Here is a 21,529-nt window from a genome sequence, read left to right as displayed (position 1 = left end):
GGTTCTTCCTGACCTTGTACTTTCTCCTCACATTCTCCTCTTTCCTCTCTCCCTCTTTGGACTGACAATCATACACAAATAGATTGTATTCAATTAGATGAAAAAATTACATTAATATGAAAAAAAAATATTATTAAGATCACTAACGAAAAGTCCTCTCTCAGTGTACCTTCAACCAAAAGGCAAATAACCAAACCACATGAACATCTAATAAAAGATATAAATATTGAAACACCGATCCAACATTATCCTTGATTGATGGATCATTTGTTCTTACACTTTTACCTGAATGTGGCTCCTTTTTTTGAAAAAAACTTCCTTATATCCATTATGAACCTGGCTGTCTCTGTACACAAACACACACACACACACACACACACACACACACACACACACCAGGAGTTATAAGGTTAATGGGCATTCAGTCTGTTAGCTAGTTAGTATCCATTTCAAACAGGACAGTGGTAACAACAGCAGGCTACGGACAATTTTAAGTTTTAGATTTTAAATAGGCTGTATACCAGAGGTGTGGACTCGAGTCACATGACTTGGACTCGAGTCAGACTCGAGTCATTAATTTTATGACTTTAGACTTGACTTGAAAAAAGGTTGTAAGACTTGTGACTTGAATTGGACTTGAACCTGTTTACTTGAAAAGACTTGATATTTTACCCAAATCTAAAATTTAACATACATATTATATAAAAAGTGCGGACCATTAATTCACTTTATTCATTCATTCATTCTTACCACACTCCGTATGTATGTGAGCGTGAGCTGTAGCACAGCCAATCAAATTAACCAGATTTAAAAAAAACCCAAAACAAAAATGCTCGAGCCAAAAATGCTCCCAAGAGTAATTTCTTTCGGGTACATAAACTACGAAGTAGTCAACAAAAAACGAAATGCAATATGCAAAACATGCAAGAAGAGAATCACAGACGGAGATGGAACAACTTCCAACTTTGTCCGACATTTGAAGTTGCATAAAGAACGGTAGGTGGTGCTTTTTTTTTTTGCTACGATGAGATAGCTGACTTAGCTAACTTCATCTTATTAGCAAATGTTCTCCGGGCTACGTTGATGATACTGTTTGGCTTTAACAGGTATGATATGTTTGTCATGCTATTTTAAATCCGGTCCTACAAGTGCATCCAAGAATAACATGCAACTTGTTAGCTCAGAATAGTCGGTGAATGGTGAGCAGGGTCCGTTTCAGAAAGTGGGTTCTGTAGCTGTACTCAGGAAAGAGAGTTTCTCTCCGTCTCCTCCTCATCATTAACCCCGTAGATTTAACCCAGTTTAGACTGACAAATATTTATTTTACCATCACATCACAATTCAAAATCACTGTGTTTAATTTGCAATTAGTGTATGGTCGTGCATGTCTGAGCCAGGGAAATTTTTTGGGGGGGTTAGAAAATCTGGCCCACCTTAGTGTGTAATTGAGTAGTCCTGCTATACATGGCCTTTTTCTTCTGTCATTTATGTCAATACATCAAATAAAATACTTAGCTGTCAAAGGAGTTGGCAAAGAAAAGCGTCTGGACTTCTTTAAGTTGCTTGAAGACGTTTCACCTCTCATCCGAGAAGCTTCTTCAGTTCTAAAGTCAAATGGCCGAGAGTCCCAGATTTAAACCCAGTGGGAGTATCCCCCCAAAGAGGGACAAAGGACCCCCTGATGATCCTCTAATCACATGAGCCAAGGTGTGAAAGCGGGTGTGGGACCTAATCAGCCAGGGTTTCGGGTGAGCTCATTGTGAAACCTGGCCCCACCTTGTCATGTGAATTCCTGAGGTCAGATGGCCCAGAATGTGAGTGGGCATTAAGGCGTCTGGGGAGGGAACTCAAAACTGGATTATAGATGGCAGACAGTTGGTGTCGTAAACCACCGCCTCTGTTCAAAGATGGTCGCTCACAGTGGACATAGATGGCCTCTTTCACTCCTCTTTCAAACCATCTGTCCTCTCTGTCCAAAATGTGAACATTGGCATCCTCAAAGAGTGACCTTTATCCTTAAGATGCAGATGGACTGCTGAGTCTTGTCCTGTGGAGGTGGCTCTTCTATGTTGTGCCATGCGCTTGTGAAGTGGCTGTTTGGTCTCTCCAATGTAGCGGTCTGGGCATTCCTCGCTGCACTGTACAGCATACACCACGTTGTTAAGTCTGTGTTTTGGAGTTTTGTCTTTCGGGTGAACCAGTTTTTGTCTGAGTGTGTTGCTGGGTCTGAAGTACACTGGGATGTCGTGCTTGGAGAAAACTCTCCTGAGTTTTTCTGATACACCAGCTACATAGGGGATGACAACGTTGTTGCGTCTGTCTTTCTTATCCTCCCTCGCTGGTGTCTGATCTTCTTTTCTGTGCCTCTTTGCTGACTTTATGAACGCCCAGTTAGGATAACCGCATGTTTTGAGTGCTTCCTTTACGTGTGTGTGTTCCTTCTTTTTTCCCTCAGGCTTAGAGGGAACATGTTCTGCCCGGTGGTGTAGGGTCCTGATTACTCCAAGTTTGTGTTCCAGAGGGTGATGGGAGTCAAAGGGGAGGTACTGGTCCGTGTGTGTGGGCTTCCGGTAAACTTCGATGTTGAGGTTGCCATTCTCTTCAATGTGCACCAGACCAGGAAAGGCAAACAGTTATCCTTTGTGTCTTCCCTGGTGAACTTGATGTTTTTATCCACGGCGTTAATGTGCGCAGTGAAGGATTCCACTTCTTGTGTCTTGATTTTGACCCAGGTGTCATCTACATATATGTACCAGTGGCTGGGTACTCTTCCTTTGAAAGAGCCAAGAGCCTTCCTTTCCACTATCTCCATGTAAAGGCTGGCTACAATAGGTGACACGGGGGAGCCCATGGCACAGCCATGTTTTTGTCTGTAGAAGCCTTCGTTGTATTTGAAGTATGTTGTGGTAAGGCAGAGGTCTAACAGTGTGCAGATCTGATTGGGTGTGAAGTTGGTCCTGTCTTCCAAGGAGCTGTCTTCTTGTAGTCGTTTTCTGACAGTCTCCACTGCCTCCGTGGTGGGTATGCAAGTGAAGAGGGAGACTACATCAAAGGACACCATGGTTTCATCTGGATCCAGGGTAAGTTTCTGGACCTTGTCGGTGAAGTCGGTGGAGTTCTTGATGTGGTGTGGGGTGTTCCCCACAAGAGGTGCAAGGATGGTAGCAAGGTGTTTCGCAATGTTATAAGCAGTGATGGGAATAACGGCGTTACAAGTAACGGCGTTACTAACGGCGTTACTTTTTTCAGTAACGAGTAATCTAACTAATTACTATTCCTATCGTTACAACGCCGTTACAGTGAAACGCGGTCCGTTACTATTTTTCAACAAACAGACGGTTGAAGCTGTGTTCAGCTTACCGCATCTTATATCAGCTGCAGGAAGTAGCTGTAAGTAATCTGGGTGCTACAGCTTTAAGCAACTGCGCGCGCTCCCGCGGACAGCAATCACGATCACTGTCTAGCACAACACCTGGAGCTAAGGGGCAAAACAATCGCAGGAGTGCTGCTGTTTGACTGAGGAAGAATAAAGTAGTCGTGGTAAGCCAATCACATGACCACTTAAAGACAAAGCAACAAGGTGATATATACCAGTTTATAAATTGTGTTGATAGGCCACGTAAAATCAGAGTCGTGATAAACAAGATATACGCGGCGTTTTTACCTCAATAGTTTTGCCACGTTAGCGCTAGCAAGCACTCTCTGCTTATGAGCAAAAAACCAAAACAAAACAGGGGAAGTTTTAGGAGTGACGGCGAGAGAGAGAGAGAGAGAGAGCAGAAAAAGAGAGAGCGCGAGTTTTGAGATGTGAGAGATTTGTGACGTTTAGCGTGTTTGGAGTGTGTAGTTAATGTGTTGTCTTGTGTAGTTAGTGTGTAGTGTTGTGGATAGTTTTGTGTTGTGTGTCAGAACAATAAGGTGACTGCTGTCTCCAGGTAGAAACAGGAGTGATACACCTGCTGCTGTCAGACCTGCAGGTATCAGGCTGTGATGTTCTCCTTTATAGTGGACAGACATTATGTTTTTGGAGTGGCACAAATAATTTGTGGCATCTTATTGAAGAACAGCTGATTGTTCTGTAAATAGTTTGAAATGGTTATTTAAAAAAAAAAGGTAAAAGGTAAATGGATGCAAATAAATTTGTTGTTTGCAAAACTTGTGCATAGGATTTTAAAATTGACAATTAATATTTGCATTTGAAGTTATGAAATATGATTCATTAAAGATGTTTATGGTTGTTACAGTAAAAATATAACTTTTTCTACTCTGATTTTATGGTTTTTGTCTGATTTTAGATCAATTCTGGTTATACAGTTTGTCAAAATGAAAACATGACTGTAAATTCAGACACGTGATGTTGTGCTAAAAAGAATGATACCAAACAAGGCAAAGCAAATAGTTTTTAAAGGTAAAATGTGGAGGGAAAATCAAGAGTAGTAAAAAAATGGCCAATTATACCCTGGACCCCAGAGGGTTAAACGCTCTTTGTTTTTTTTTAAGTAACGCAATAGTTACTTTTCCAAGTAATTAATTACTTTTAGAATATTGTAACTCAGTTACTAACTCAGTTACCTTTTTGAAGAAGTAACAAGTAACTATAATTGAATTACTTTTTCAAAGTAACTTGCCCAACACTGGTTATAAGTGGCTGAGTTTATGCTACTGACTATGGGTCTGAGTGGGACCCCTTCCTTGTGGATTTTAGGAAGTCCATAAATGCAGGGTATGGCATCCCCTGGATAAAGGCGGTGATATGTAATGCGGTCAATGATTTTGTCCTTTTCAAGGTCTTGAAGGCAAGCTATAACTTTCTTTTTGTAGCTGCTTGTGGGGTCTCGCTTTAAAGCTTCGTAGGTGTTGTTGTCACTGAGGAGAGTAGTGATCTTTGTGTGGTAATCTGGGACTCTCGGCCATTTGACCTTAGAACTGAAGAAGCTTCTCGGATGAGAGGTGAAACGTCTTCAAGCAATTTAAAGAAGTCCAGACGCTTTTCTTTGCAAACTCCTTTGACTCAGCACTTTTTGTTTCAACAGGAAGTTCCGCTTTTGCATTTTTCATTGAATGTTTATTCTGTGAATTTGTAATTTAGAGGAAGACTATTCTTGCAGCAAAGTTTAATTGAGCTGTACATTATAAAGGTGCAATTTCAGAATTAGTTTGTGCATATTTTGTAAAATACTTGTTTCATCAGGTGATGAGATAAATACAGATTTAAAAAAGAACACATGGTCTATTATTTACATCTAACATATAACTGCAACATTGTTTTTTTTTAAAAAAAGACTTGAAAGGACTTGAAATTCAAAGTTTTGGACTTGGGACTTGACTTGAAAGTTGTCTGTCTTGACTTACGACTTGACTCTGACTTGCTTGACTTTACTTGAGACTTGACTCGTGACTTGAGGATAAAGACTTGAGACTTACTTGAGACTTGCAAAACAATGAATTGGTCCCACCTCTGCTGTATACATTTCAATGGGAGCAACAGGACGGTCAAATGTCGCTGATTTTACTACAGAGCAGGACGGATTGTAGGGTAGCAAACATCATTGGAAAACACGTTTTCAACACTGCAGGTTACCTGGGTGTAATGTTTTTCAGCTAAAAAGAAACATGGTCTGACTCCTACCTAACTATATAAAGAGTAACTGAAGGTTAAATGCTGCTAATATGTCCTGTTTTAATCCAGGCACTCCACCTCCGCTCCGCTGCGTCTCAGCCACCATCACTCTGGCAGCAACGGTGCTAGAGCCAGAGCAGGGGAGAGCTGGAACAAACCATTTTGGGAGGGGGGGAGGGATTATCTATACTTTTGTTGTTAAAATGTTCCGTCTCAACCCAGTACTGTATGCTTTTTATATTTTTAGTAGTGTGTCACACAAACAGCAAATATTGTCAAAAAAAGTAAGAAATCTTTGGGGGTGCTTTGATTCATTTTGGGGGTGCTGAAGCACCCCCCAAAATGGGCTAAAATCACCCCTGATCCAAGCCCATTATGTATTCATGATCTGAATCCTGGGTTGTGTGAAATCACAGAAATAAACCCTAGACAAAGTGAATCTGTGAACTAAGGTGTAGGTCTGTTAGGTTATGTTGTGGTGATCCTCAGGTTGGGGGATTTGTGTTCATACTGGAGTGCAAAATTAAAACCAATGGAAGATGGATAAGAAAAGTTCAAAGCCATCAGGTGCTCAGTTTATAAAAATGAGAAAAGAAGAGGAGGAGAAACGAGTAAAAGATACAGGTAAGCAGATGTGTCATTGGATAATGGCAGGTCATCCGGAAACAATCAGAATCATATTCAGAATACTTTATTAATCCCTAAGGAAATGATGTGGGTTACAGTTACTCCAAGAAGAAATGGTAAAAATAGTAACAATACATTATGTTACAGATTTTAATATTAATTAGTCAGTGTCAATTGTTGATTTGTCCTGTTCTCATTGTATGACGAATTATGATGGGTGTTTGGTAGTACTTTCTCTCTTCATATGTGTGTGTGTGTGTGTGTGTGTGTGTGTGTTTCTCTGGTGAAATTCAGTATGGTTCCGACAACAGTTTTATGTTAATGTACAATAAAACAGGAAACACACCACAGGCACAGAGGCACGCTCTTGATACTGAATAGGACAAACACGGAGCACAGGGACAGGAGTAACAAACGGCGACATGAGACACAACTAGGGAGCAAGAAAATAAACATGACAGAATTAAACCTACACTTAACATCAGGAGTACAGGAACAAAGCCCAAGAACTAGAAATCACAAAACAGAAAAACTAGAAAGCTAGAAATACAAGACAGAAACTAAAACGCTAGCAGTCATAAACCATGATGAACTCAATTATTAATAACACAGAACACAAAGCACTGGGTCACAGACCCAGGACGGTATACCCAGTATGAAAAGGGGAAAAAAAAAAACCCACTTGGACACTGCTAGCACGAGGCGCCCACAAAAACGCAAAGCAGGAGATGAAGCATAGCTTCCACAACCAACTTCATTCTAAGCCAAAGACTAGAAAATATGGTAAAGCATATCTTCCCTTTGGTTTCACCTGCACAAGTTCCAAGGTAGGTCTCCCCTGCATAATTGGTTTTCCCTTCGTCGGGAGCACGCACTGGGCTCTCCAAATCACGGACAAAAAGTATCCCACATTCTTGATTTTTAGGTCACAAACACTTGTTGTAATAACTAACTACTCCTGACATTTCGGAGATGTTAGCTCTTTATACAGTAAAGTTACAGTGGGATACAAATAACATAAGGTCGTTCCTGCCACGATTTGTTCCCTCGGTTCAAATCCCAGACAAACAGTATCCCACAGCTGTTTATGTTTTTAAACCCATTTTGCACAGAGAGGCATTTTTTGAAAAATGTATTGATAGCAATGTTGAATATTATTACACAGGAAAAAAACAACTACACGTAAAATAATCACACCGTGACGCCTCTGCCTTTGTAAATGGAGGGACAGTAATGCGTGTGTGTATGTAAGCATATAAAACCTGAAGATAGTCAGATTAACAGTAACAATACTTTGTCTCTATCTGCCATTCTGCAATTCATCTCATGTAAACAATAACCTGGTGCACGGCGTGACGTGAAAAAAGGCACATACCTTTGACGTTGTGTGACGAACTCTGTATTCCTCGTCCACATGTAAACGCAAAAAAGGAGTTTTAAAAAATCTCAGTTTCCGGTGATTCGAAATGCCGTTTAGGTGTGGACGAAACAGCTGCGTTTTCAAAAATACCCGTGTAGGTGTGGACGTAGCCTAAAAGAGTTAGTAGTTTATTTTATTACTACCTGTAATTTATTGCAGATTACTTGTATTTGCTTAATTGTTTACTAAATATTTGAGGTGTGAAATAAACCGCAATGGAGCAAAATATGGGTGTGTGTGGCTGGAGGATGTGTTTGTGCGTGCGTGCGTGCGTGCGTGCGTGCGCCCCGGGGGGGGGGCGCGAACATTTTTCTTGTAAAACAAAGGGGGGCCTCGCAAAAAAAGTTTGGGAACCGCTGCATTAGCATATAGGTGTAATAGTTTCAGGTGTAAAACGCGCAGATAGTTTTACTATTATCATTTTACTTACTTATTTTTCTTTATTTTCTGACTATCACTTCCTACATTTTTACAGAAATATCTGTAATTGTAATAATTGCATTATCAAAACATTACTTTAGGTTTAAGATATTTGAGGTGAGTTGTTTCCTGTCACTGTGCATCTATAAACACCAACTCTTTCATTGCAGTTTGCTACATATATCTGTAAGTCAAAGGTGCAGCTGCTGTATTTTGTCTTCTTATCTAGTCCAGTGTCAGGCTTCACCAGAGTCATTCATACCTATTTAGCATCACCAATTAACCCAACTCCATGCATGTCTTTGGGCTGTTGGGAGGAATCTGAAGTACCTACAAAGGAAAAAAATCCCTGGTTGGAATTAAAAATATAACCTTCTTCCTGCGAGGCAATAGCTCTAACCACTATATCACTGTGCTGTCACTGCTGAAGTTCTGTTTTTGCATATTGTGAAGCAACATTTAAAACAAAACAAAGTATGCTAACGTTGTGTTATTCAAAGGCTGCTTGAACATAAGAGGCACTCTAGTGCAGGCTACACTTGTTAGTTTGGCGTAGCTAATTGTGCTGTTATTGGACTGATTCATAGCGGCTGTGGTGTTCATGGTGTCATGGTTCTGGGTACTTGAGTTTGTGGATATTCACGTTCCATTCATTAATAATATCTGATTCTTAGTTTGCTTATTAGTTACATTTTCTTCTTTATGTATTTTCTTAGTGTATTTCTTGTCCCATCCTCATTTGTCAAATCCGTTTTGTTAAGTTCAATTATGTCTGCATTTCTCTACTTAGTAATTAGTTCTCACTTCTTGTTTTACTTTAGAATCATTGATCTCTTGTATTTCACTTTTATTCTACTTGTTCTGCTACCCTACATTTCTAAGAATTTAAATCCAAGTTAAAACACAAATTGTATTCTTTTCTGTTGTGTAATTTTATTATAATATGACCAACTGTGTTTCAGTTAGCTAAAAATCACGGGTCACTTACTCGTTGGTGGTTCGATCCCAGGCTCCTCCAGTCTACATGCCAAATATCTTTGGGCAAGATACTGAAGATATGTTTAGCCTATTTTAGAGTTCAGAAATGTAGAATTATTGTAGAGACACTGACACTGCCCTCGATGTAATAAAGGCCTGAGTGTGTCATAAACTTAGGAGTCGATTTCTAGGAGACCTTCCCCCACTTGAGCTGTGAAAGTAAGACAAAGAGAAGTTAATGCTGAGTGGAAATTCCCCAGGGGATACCTGGGTGGGGGTCTCAACATTTGTAACTGGATAACTGTGGTCTGGAAGGGGGATTACTTTTATGACCCCCAGGAAGTCACGTACACAGAGACACACACACAGTGCTTTGACTGTTACGACACACCCACATGCACACTCACTCACGTGTACTCACGTGCTCGTGCATACACACACAAACACAGAGTTTGCAGCACACCATGGGGGTTTTATGATGGGGTCGCTTCTATAAAGCTGACTGTAACAAACAAAGGAGTGGGAGATTTTGCAGAGGGACACCGGCCTTGCACATCTCCCCTTCTAGAAGATGCATGCTTAAATGAAGATGAATAAAGATGAATAAAGGTTTTGTGAAATGACTACTGAGTCCGGTGCCGTCTCTGGATGCCCGAGGAATAAAAAAGAACCGGGGTGAAACTGATTTCGCAACAATACTGACCCCATATTGCCCTCCGATGCATCCATCGGAGTGTGAATTCGAGTGAATGTCAGATAGAAGCACTAAAAACCTTAGATAAAGTGCTTGTGTGAATGGGTATGATCGGGTGAATGCACCAGTTGTAGAAAGCGCTTTGAGTACTCAGTGAGAGTAGAAAAGCACTATATAAGAACCAGTCCATTTACCATTTAAAGTCCTTTAATTTTTTTTTTTTTTTTTTTTTTTGAAATCGACAGTGCACCATATAATCCGGTGCGCCTTATGCATGAATTCTGGTTGTGCTTACTGACCTCAAACCGATTTTATGTGGGACACGGCGCTCAAAAATCTGTCAAAAAACATTTTAGGACGACTTTGGTAAGCTACGAAGCCGCACCACTTGATGGATTATCGGCGCATTACGACTACCGTAGTCATGAGCCTCGCAGAGTAATCTGGGTCCTAAACTCCGTCCGCTTCAGGTCCCAAAGTCAAACGAACACTGCGACATCACTGACAGTTAAAAACTGTCTAAATTCTTTCATCTTTAATAAAATGATCAGTGTTGCTGCTTTACCAGGTGTAACAATTAAGTTTAACATCCAGGCATCCATGAAAACAGAATTTATTAAATTTAACAGAGTTAGAAGTTAGCAGGAAGTTAGCTCACTAGCTTCCACCTAAACATGATATAGCATGTTCTGACTGAGAGATTTCTGAAAAAATTCAAACGTACAGCTCTGCTATCACTTCCAACATAAATGAAGACAGGAAGCTAAACAGCAGTGACGTTTGTAGGGTTACTGAAGTTGGGCTAGCTGGCATATAATGATGTGCTACATGATCGCTAGCGAGACAGCTATGTTAGCATAACATAAACACAGTGAAGCTGCAGGATGAACGCTAACTTTTTTCCACTCGATAAAAGTTAACGTGAGGGTTCCTGATGGTTAGAGACAAATGCAATCGCATGGCAGGATGCTGTAAACGGACCAAACTTCAGTCAGGAGAACAACTGAGATAATCCATGGTCTGAAAAATACGATACTATTACTTGAGTAAAGAAGCAGTTCTTCAACTTTTGCATGATGATCTGTACTTATACTTAAGTTACCAGTGTGTGTACTTTATCCACCTATGGTTGTAACATTGTAACACAACAGTAACACATTTAAAATGTGCTTATTGATGATGTCAATTTATTTTTACTGTACTCCATTTGACCTTTTGTTTACATAAATAGGTCAAAACAAAACAACAACAATTAGCGAGCGGAAAAATTAAATAATGATTGTGACATAAATAAAACAAAATAAAAAGTTATGGTAAAGCTTAATAAAGTTAACATAACAATAACAGTATTAAGTACATACGCTGCTGTTAACTTTTTAACAATAAAATTAAATATCCAAAAATATATTGACACAGTTACTCTTCTTTCTTTTTTTTTACCGTGCCTTATTTAACATTCAAAATCTTCTGTAAACAAGTTAGAAAACTGGCTTCTTTAGTATTTGGTGCAGGGCAAGAAGTAGCTGTTTGGCAGCACACGGTACAGCCTCCCGCTCCACATGGCATACTCAAACATTTGTGGTCCACTGTAGAGGTAGGTGTACCCTGCAGAACAGAGATGCTACATGTTAGTGCTGCATAACAGACCAAAGGGATTTTAAAAATAGTTGTAAATAGCTGTACATGTAAACTCAAAAGATAAAAACATAAATATCAAAAACAGAATTCATTGTCTCGTTTCAGTGGTCTTCAAGGCTGGAATGCTGCTCACCTCCTTGCTGCAGAGCTGCAGTCACTTTGGAGGTCATTCCCAAGAAGGTCTCATCCACCTGTTTGGGGAATCCCTCATCCATCTTCTTTGTGGCCTCATTATAACTGGGAAAAGAAAAATGTATTTAGATTAATTGAACATTTGTAATACAACTTGTAAGCTGCTGTATGAAAATCAGTTGCCTAATTTTCTCAGGTCTTAGTGGAACACACCTGTAGTATTCACTGCCTACAAAGAACAGAGTCTTCCCACTTTGTTCGTCATAGAGGGCCGCATCAACTTTCTTCACTGTTTTGGGCAGACCAAAGCTGGATATTGGTTTAGGATAGCCACTTACAAGATCATAGCCGCTGAAAGCCCACACCTTGTGACCTGTGAACAAATAAGAAATAGACTTTATAGTAAATCTATGTAAAGGCACAAAAATGCTGACTTCAAAGGAGTGCTGCATTAGGTGGACACTGGGAATGCATACCTTTAAAAAGTAAGACACGGTCTAATTTTTGGCTCTCATAAGCAGCATCAATGTCAACAGGGGCATCGGGCCAGGAAGCTGAGATGAGAGTTTGTACAGGTGTGCTGATCTGAGGGTGTTTGCGCCAGACTAATCTGTGAACACACGCACAAAATGTAAATTAATGTAAATGATCAATCAGCCAATGTCAGAAGCCAGCTCTGCTATGAGAGATTTCTCACTCAGGTATTCAAGCATTTATTTTGTGATACCTGTCCTTGAAGAAGAGCATCTCTCCTCGCATTGTGGCAACAGCATCCAAAACCATCGTTGAATCACAGGCATCAGGAGTAGTGGGGGCTGTAGGTCCAGGCTCTACGGGATCTGGATTTGGACCTGGAGGTAATTTAATAAATATCACATTGTTGTAAGTTGTAAAATTATTTATGCACAAGTTCTTCTAAGATTTTGGTCAACTCAAATATTTTTAATTTAATAAAAACAAAAACAGAATTTAGCACTCACCATAGAGGGACTGGATGCCATTAACATCATCCCGGGGAAGAACATAGGTGTCAGGGTTACTGTATGAGTACACTGGGTACATGAGAGCACCGGGGTCATTGGAGTGAGATAAGCCCAGAGAGTGACCAAATTCATGGGCAGCAACCATAAAGAGGACGTAGCCTGAAGTAGAAAACACAGAATGACAATTGGTTACAGCTTAGGATAACTCAGGTCGCACACTACAGCGTAATAATTTGGACACCACAGTTCGTAAAAGTAAACAAACTTACCTTCGCTTGAGCGGAACGTGAACGTTTCATCTTCGTCGAAATGGGCATCCCCTCCAATGCCATCACCGGGAGGAAAGGCGTGGGCGAGAACTTCATTAGGGCCATCAAAGGGGTAACCATCACCATGTTCTGTTAGAAGATAGCAATATTAGACTTGGCCAAACAAAACAAAAAAACACACTAAAAAATATAGGTGAGACGGTGAGATAGGTGGGATGGTCATGTCTTGTGCAATAATACAATAAAAACGTTCAGTGATTATATTACTTAATGTTGTTTTATACTCACCCCGGCGACCAAAGGAGATCATAATATCAGCAATGCCGCTGTAGATCCTTGTGAACCTCAGTGGAGTGACTCTGGCCCACACCTGGAGAGCTTTGTCTATGGAGTAATCCACCTCTGCCACAGACATGTCAGGTGTGTAGTTCTCTATCCTGCAGAGCAAAACAATATCCAAGAAAATCATTAGTGTGGTCACATTTTCTCATGTTGTGTGTTATGTTGTGTCTTTAGATCACTCACCTGTATGTGAGGCTGTTTTTCTCCCATTTGAGGTTGTTTTCAAAAGTGGAGAAACGAGCGACCTGTTCATCGGGAACCCCACAGCGGGGCTTCTTCATCATGGCCAAAGTGTCAGCATCCAGAGACCCGGTGATCTGGAGACCAAAGAATCTCTGCATCTCAGCCAGCTTCTTGTTCAGTGGGCTGATGCCCCTTCTGACAGCTGGACCCTCCTCCTCTGTCAGGTTGAAGAATTTCTTCAGGTAGTTCTGGAAGAGAGAAATATTCAGAGCTTTACACTCAAATATCTGTCAGCATGTTTAAGCTCAAGAAACAAGTCAAATAACAACATGAGATGGACAATTAAAATTATCACAAAGTTTGTCCACTCCAACCTCTATGCCAAAATAAAACAGCCAAGTACACATACCTTTGCAAAACGTTCATCTTGTCCAGTAATCTGAGATACTGGCATGCAGTAAACTGCCACTGCCAGGCCAAGCAGAATGCTCAGAGTCAAAGTCTTCATGCTTCCTCGTTGTGTGCAACTTGTGTCTCAGTGCTGTGAGAAGCTGTTATATAGGCTGGAGTTTGGATGTGTTGAGTAACTACCTGCCGTCACTGACTAAGGAAATGCTCCTTTTATGGTGAAGAGGGGAACTCTGGCTTTGATTGCTCATGACGGTGTTTCATGTGCGAAAAAACAAAACAATGGTGTTGCATCATTGTTGCAGTTTGCAGAGGAAATTGTTCATGAGAAAATGTTTAGAACAGCCCCAACATCTGTAATTATCAGATTTTAGTTCACTTGATTTTTATTCACATTTGACTTCCATATCCCACAGTGTGAAGAAAATCTAATTGATTTAATGATTTTATGAAGCTCACAGAAGCTCAGTGACCTCTCTTTATGAAAGTTCTAGAAATAAAATTAAAAATATTCCTATTTTCAAGATCTTGTCCAGAATTGACTTTATAGCTCATTTAAAGCAGATTTAATCACATATTTGAGGATTTTCTTTGTGTATTTGTTCCAGAATTATTACTATTATTATCACTTTATTGTAATTTAGTTTCCAGAGCTAGTTTCCGTCTTAGCCATAATTATTTAAAAATTAATTTTCTCAGTGGTAAATGGCCTGTATTTGTATAGCGCTTTACTTAGTCCCTAAGGACCCCAAAGTGCTTTACACTACATTCAGTCATTCACCCATTCACACACACATTCACAGATGGTATTTGGTATCTGTATTTAAGAAGCTCAGAACAGTTATCACAGTTAGATGTTCTTGTCTCATTAAACACTTTCACCTATGTTTTCTTGTAATGGATGTGTTAACATAAATTTAATATTCTGTCAAACACTGCATAGAGGAATTGAAAGGGGTTTTTTTTCACTATACATGCTTTGGTTTTTGCATGATCCAACATGATTCCAAATGAAAAGAAGTATTTTGCCAGGAATTGATCATGGAGGGTTTCAAGTGCTGCACATCACATACAGGAAAGGATTATTAATGTTGACATTGTCAGCATTTCTATTATAAAAACATTCAAGTCAGTTTATTCTACACATTCAATAGTGCCCAACCGCACAAAGTTTTGGAAACTGGAAACTGTTTTTTTCTGTGAGTCAACTGCAGGTGGTTATTTTCCACCTTACCTGTAATTATCCCCAACCACTTTGTGTCAGTGTTATAGGAAAATACATTTCTGTCAGTGTTACACAATACTGGACACAGAGATGAAGAGTTTTGACTTTATAAAGTAATGTTCAGCCTCAGGTAAATTAGGCAACAGCAGTAAAAAGAGACATTCACTCACACACACACACACACACAGTGAATATGTTTCAACAGAAAAGCAAAGTTTTTTTTTTATCAGGAAAATTACAATTTTTCTTTGCTAAGTAAGAAATAAATCACTCTGATGGAACGACACGAGCTTAAGATAAATGTTACGTTTGGCTGATTTGCTCTATATCACATGTTGATGTTTGTATAGAGAGATTTAAAATTAAAATTAGCAGCAAAATTAGATTAAAACACACATTTCAAATCACAAAAACTGTACAAATTCCAATATTACATCACTGTATTACACACTGAGGTAAGACTAACCACACACTAACCTCTATTTTCTGTGAGATACATTGTGGTCACTACTGGATGTAAAACTTTGTGTATGCATGCACAGCACCGTCAAGCTCCAGGAAAAGCATTACATCACTCTGTCACTTCCTCTCTGTCACTGTTTCATTGCCTTCCTTCACTTCACATTCCAGCAGCTCATTAACACGACTGATGGAGCGCACACGTTTGAAGTTGGAGTCGTATTTGTAGTCCAAGTTTCCTTTGAAGAAGTGCACAGATCCTGTGGGGAAATCAATGTTCATTTAGAATTTGAAACTTAAAATGTATTGTGGCAAACTGTGTTTGCTGTATGGGGCAAGGACTGTCTGTGTACAGTGCATTCAAAAGTATTCATAATGAAAAGGTTTAAGTACCTTGGATAGTACTGCCTTGGTTATAAACCTTTATACCTTATATCTTTTATTTTTTACTCTATGTCTATAAGCAAGTATTTTCCAATCACAGTTAGTGAAGATATTCTATTAATCTGAGAGTCAAACAGCAAAGGAGCAGAAAAATATCAAGTGTTAGTGTAAATGTACTGTAAATTTTGTTGGATTGAATTTCTTTTTATGAGAAATTGACATTTTAAAGGGCTGTAAAAGAAAAGTGATGTAAGTACCATCATAGAAGACAGCAGCATCTATAGGCATTGGGATCTCTGGCCACTGCTCCTCAGTAGACATTGGTGATCCCTCCATCAACCTTTGTTCCTCGTTGTACCTACATTATCACATATAATAATAAAATATAACAGTGATTTTAGAAAAGCAGAGATTAATGTCAGTATTTTCTTGTTTATGGATGACAACATTTCCATGGGAAGTGTGATAAACTACGTGACTAATTTACTTAAAGCACCCTTTAGATGACAAATAGTCAAGTTGGTGAAAGCAATTGATTCTGCAACCACTTGTACTAGAGATGTGTAATTTTGTATTACATCAAAGCGTAAGGAGGAAGCCTGTCTGGTCTAGACTGGTTCTCACTCAATGATGTTCTGTTTCTATGTGTGAAATAATAACAGTACTCAGGCATAGCCATACAAAATTCTTTCAAGTAAATTTTAAAACTGTGGAATAACGGCTGATGTCAGTGCACCGCTATGTAGATGAAATGTGTTTGAATTAATCTATACCTGTTGGTGTTTTTTCATTTCCATCACAACTTTCTTAATCTGAAGGTTTAAAATAGATAAATGGGTCACAATCCTGTTTAGAGAGCTCTCTGTTTGACCCATTTACTAATACAGCCACATTTACCCACTTATCACCAACCTTGTTGTATGCTATACCGTTTAACTGTGCTTCAAACCTAAGTAGGCCACTTTACATAAACCTTGTGTAAAAAATATTTGGACACAATCTTTACAAGGTAAAAGCAAATATATTCTCCCGAATCCATATGAAGGTAGAAGGAGTCTTTCCCACTTTATGTTGTTATTGTTTTACTTATTTTTTTTAAGTTTTCAACAGAAGAGGACAGTCTGGATCTCATATATCTCACATATCATCTACTATCAGGAACACCCATCTATGTAAGATGCCAACAGTGGAAATTGTTTCCTGTCATCTCATTGCATAAAGGTGATTCCAGTACATAAACATGTCTCACACCTCTCCATCTACATCAGTCAGTAAAGATTAAATGAAATGGTTAAAGATCAGACAAGTCTTGCTACAGTCCCGATCAAAAGTTTAAGACTACTTGTAAAATGGCAAAAAATCATACTTTGCATATTTCAGTTTAAGCGTTGTTTTCAATAAATTACACGCTCAAAAAATGTTTTGTCTCACTCCCATTTCTTCTTGCTGCATGCTGAAGCTCCACTTGGAACATTATTAAGATCCAACCATGCAAAATATGATTTTTTGCCATTTTACAAGTGGTCTTAAACATTTGTTCGTGGCTGTATATTGTTTTTAACTTTTTTATGTATGGTGATCTTTCACATTGTGAAAGATGGCTTAGCTTTAATGTATATAGTAGAACAATAACACTGAATAAAGGTTAACGTATATGAAATGTTATTTAGGATACAAAATGTGTCATAACACATATCAAAATATGATGGTTATCATATCTCAGTTAGTTATGATACAATTAATAGTATAACACATAGAAACATAGATAAACATAAATAACACCATTACTAATGATTTCTAAAGCCTTTGAATTTCAATTCGCCTTCATAAGTTTCACTTGCTATGAGTAAGACATATATTAGTAATTATCCTAAGATCCATGCATAGTAATATTGAGAACCCAGATTGTGCAGATGGTTTCACATCATCCTGCCATTAATAGACACCAAAGGGAGGACAAGACTTTTTTTTGGTCCTTGGATATTTCAAATATAAGTAATAAAGCAGCTTTTTAAACACAGATTTCTATCTACTTATATTAGTCCAGTGTGGACGTGACACAGATATAGATATTCTTTTGCTTTTTTCCAACTGAAACCCTGCCTTTTAGATTCTTCAGACATGTTTACAATCTTAAACGTGAAGTCTAATAAAGACAGCTTTTTTTCTGTTCCCAAGAACGTAGCATACTTTCACAGATAGCTGTTTTACTACAGATGAGGTTTTTTCAGAGGATCTGGTAACTGATGTTTGCTGCATTGTGAAAACCTACAAATGGTTTTAAAATTCAACCAATTTTTCTTATTTGTATTTACTTCCTTGGCTAGAGTGAGTGACATCAGTATATTTGTACCGCTCTTTTTTATTTGTTCTGTTTGAGGCTGCCACCAGTAGGTGGTCAGCATAAAGACTGAAAACGGGACTAAAGAGCTTTATGATCTTACATACCTCCAACACTCGTCACCAGTGAAGAACACAGTATAGCCCTCATCTCTGAAGTGAAGAGCAGCATCTACAGATTTTATTCTGGAAGGGAAGCCCAAGGTTGAGATGCTTCTAGGGAATCCTTCCTCAAGCTTTAACTGCCTCAGCATCCAGTACTGGCTACCTGAAACAAAAACACTATAATAACACATGTACACATGTATTTTAAATCTACTGCCAGACACTAAACCGATGGTTTTGTAGATGTTTTTTTTACCCCTTTTTGTGTCTTTACCTTTAAAAAAAACAACAACATTTTCCCACGTATTCTCATAAACGGCGTCCAAGTTGGCCGGTACAGTGTCTGGCCAAAGACTGCTAATCAAGGAGACACGCGTTTCATCAAATTCAGGATGTTTGCGCCACATAAACCTGAAAAGCAGGAAGGCTATCTCAAATGAATATTCAGTTTTTCAGTTCAGTTTTCCTGTAATCCTTGGACCAAAGAGACACACAGAGAGAATTATGTCCAGGACTGCACAGATTTACATACCTGTCTTTGAAAAACAAAACTTCCTGTTGTAGTTCTGTTACTGCATCAAAGGACAAATACGGATCACATTTGGTAGGTGTTTTTGGAGGAGGCCTTTTTGAGGTTAGTGAAGTAAAATTGGGATTGACTCCTGTACACAGCAAAGAGGAATAGAAAAGGACACTTGATTACCCCTGAAAATAAAATATTGTAAATATCTATCTTTTTTTAAAGGAACAAAGAAAAAGGAAACAAGGATAAAAAGAAAATTACTTGAAATGTTGTTTTGTTTTACTGTTTCTGTCATATGTTTTACACCATGACGTCATTTTGCCATAATGATTTCAATCCGTCGTTCTTTAACCAAATTGTATTTAATCTTATAAGAAAACAAAATAAAACAATTGTTGTAATTGTCTAATAATGTCTAAGACTAATAACAATAATAATAATGAGCATTAAAAAATACTTAAACTATTGAAAAGAAACAGAATAATCTAAAATATAACATATGAACGGATATTAAATAACTGATGGTGGCCAGTTTAAAATGGTTTTGAGCAAATCAATATCACTGCAAGTTTTTGTTACACATAACAAAATTAAGCTTATGTGTGACTTCACTAAGGAAGATCTGTAATCACTTGTAGATTCCCGTCAGTAACACTTTCGGTCCGCTAGTAAAACGTAGTTGTATTAAACTGCGCTCGACTACTCTTGAACCGGAACCGGATGTAAGTCTCAAAAAACTGAATTTGTCACGGACCCGGTTCCGGGGACTCGGGGTCCGTGAGCAGTGTGGACCTTTATTGTTATTATTATTGTTATTATTATTGTCTTGGATGTATGTTTGCTGCACTGTGCTCTTGTGTTCCATGCTGGTTAGTGTATATGTGTGCGGGTGTGTCTGCGGGTGTGGCTGGAGGACAGCCACCTGCAGGCCTGATGGGTGTGGCCCTGCCAGCTGCTGGTCACGCCTAGGTTCTCACACACCTGCTTCTGATCAGGCTCATCGGGGGAGCTACTTAACAGAGCGATGGAGCTTCCTCCGGCGCAGGATCGTTGAGTTAGACTCTATGTCAGTGTTTAAAGTGCTGTTAAGTGTATGCCTGCTGGAGTTGGTGCCATAACGGCTGCGTCTGTTGTTTTTCCTCAGGAGGAGAGCGGAACACAGGACTGCAGGACACACGGGGTGTGCGTAGGCACAGGAGCAGAGAGCACAGAATACCAGCACTTAGGAGAAGGCACAACACAGGAGTTGAGGGAGCACCTTGGAGATTTATTGTGTGTTGTACCTTTACCCCACTGTAAATAAATGCTGTTCATTGCACTAAGTCCAGCGTTTGGGTCCTTTCTCCAACATCCCCCACGGCTTGCCCTGGCATACCATGACAGAATTTTGGAACTGAAATTGAATTGTAGAACTGAAACTGAATGGTGAGAAGTGAATCTGAAATTATTCGAGAGCTAAATTTTTAAAGGATAAAATACAGTTTCAAAGCAAATGAATTCATTTTCAAAATATAAAATTCAATTTCTTTTTTTTTTTTTCTTTTTTTTTTTTTTTTGCTGTTAGCTTTTTTATTTTTCCTTTTCACAAACAGAAAAAACTTAACAAACATTACATAGTAATCAAAAAAGTTACAATGAGTAGGAGATTAGTTCGGTCGCAGAAACCCCATTTCAAGTTAGAATTTGATTATAAAATAAAATAAAATAAAATTTAAGATTCCTATGTGAAACCAAAACCTTCATATTGAGAATTTTAGAACGTTTGTCCACATAAAGGATAGTAATATCAGTTTCCGCCACTGAACCCCTTGTACAGATTATATGCAGGTCTAAAGATAAAGCACACATATAATAATAATATTAATAATAATAACAATAAAAGTTACATCCATAAAGAATCCACAGGGGAATACATGTCGTTGTTGTTATGTTTTCCAGATAAGAGCCAGTTTTCAGAGAGTAAAGTCAATTCTTGCGTTGGAAATGATAAACATTGACCACTTCTTCCAGTTCTGAATAAAGAGCTGTAGTTTAAGTCGTAATGCGAAAGTTAATTTTTCCATTATGTATAGTTTTTGAGTTATGTTTGTCCAGTGAAGGAAAGTTGGGGCCTCAGGCTTAAGCCACAGCCTGGTAATGGCTTTTCTTGCTGCAGTAAGAAGACTCTTAGTTAAATATAAGTCCACTCTTTTAACTCTATCATCAATATTTCCTAAAAAATAAAGCAGTACAGTCCTCAGGGACCTTGTAACCAAAGACTTTTTGTAAGGTATCATTCACTGTTTTCCAGAATGGGTTAATTTTAGAACAAGACCAAAAGACATGGGAGTGGTTAGCTGCCGTTTCACCACAGTTTCTCCAACAAGGCTGCTGTATGCCCACCTGCTTACTCCTAATGTGAGGAGTGATAAAAAAAAATCGAATAAGACATTTCCAATTAAATTCCCGCCACTGTAGGGAATTTGTAGACGTTTGAAGTGAACCACATAACTGGTATCATGTTTCATCTGTAATTGATAGTTTTAGTTCCTGTTCCCATTTTGTCTTTACATATAAAGAGGTGAATCTTTGATTCTTCATCAAATTAGAGTATAATTTGGATGTTAGCTTAGTAGTTTTCTGCTGGTAGGCGTCACACATTGTTTCAATTAGAGGGTTAATCATCTCAGTCTCAGCTATCTCTTTATTGTAATAATCTCGAAGTTGTAGATATCGAAAAAAATCCTGGTTTTCCAATTCAAACATGTCCTTAAGCTCTTGAAAGCTCCTAACTTTGTCC

The 21,529-nt window shown here is 38.7% G+C and overlaps 1 protein-coding gene across 1 annotated transcript; it reads right to left on the bottom strand.

The window, feature by feature from the left end:
* Positions 1-11,254: 11,254 nt before the first annotated feature.
* Positions 11,255-13,814, bottom strand: LOC134637009 (collagenase 3-like). Its single transcript, XM_063487330.1, has 10 exons — positions 13,716-13,814; positions 13,307-13,554; positions 13,070-13,218; positions 12,782-12,910; positions 12,510-12,671; positions 12,257-12,380; positions 12,006-12,139; positions 11,743-11,902; positions 11,531-11,634; positions 11,255-11,364 (listed from the first exon to the last, which is right to left on the bottom strand). The coding sequence occupies exons 1-10, from the start codon at positions 13,812-13,814 to the stop codon at positions 11,255-11,257; spliced, it is 1,419 nt and encodes a 472-aa protein (XP_063343400.1).
* Positions 13,815-21,529: the final 7,715 nt, after the last annotated feature.

Source organism: Pelmatolapia mariae, linkage group LG10_11, assembly GCF_036321145.2.
Source record: "Pelmatolapia mariae isolate MD_Pm_ZW linkage group LG10_11, Pm_UMD_F_2, whole genome shotgun sequence".
Lineage (NCBI taxonomy): Eukaryota > Metazoa > Chordata > Actinopteri > Cichliformes > Cichlidae > Pelmatolapia > Pelmatolapia mariae.
The sequence above is the reverse complement of the archived record's forward strand: the minus strand, read 5'-3'. Positions and strand labels throughout refer to the sequence as shown.

Coding starts and splice junctions, on each gene's coding strand:
- LOC134637009 (XM_063487330.1), bottom strand. CDS start 13,814: ATGAAGACTTTGACTCTGAGCATTCTGCTTGGCCTGGCAGTGGCAGTT. Junction 12,672..12,781: donor CACGTTCCGCTCAAGCGAAG/GTAAGTTTGTTT, acceptor TTTCTACTTCAG/GCTACGTCCTCTTTATGGTT. Junction 11,903..12,005: donor CCGTGTCTTACTTTTTAAAG/GTATGCATTCCC, acceptor ATTTGTTCACAG/GTCACAAGGTGTGGGCTTTC.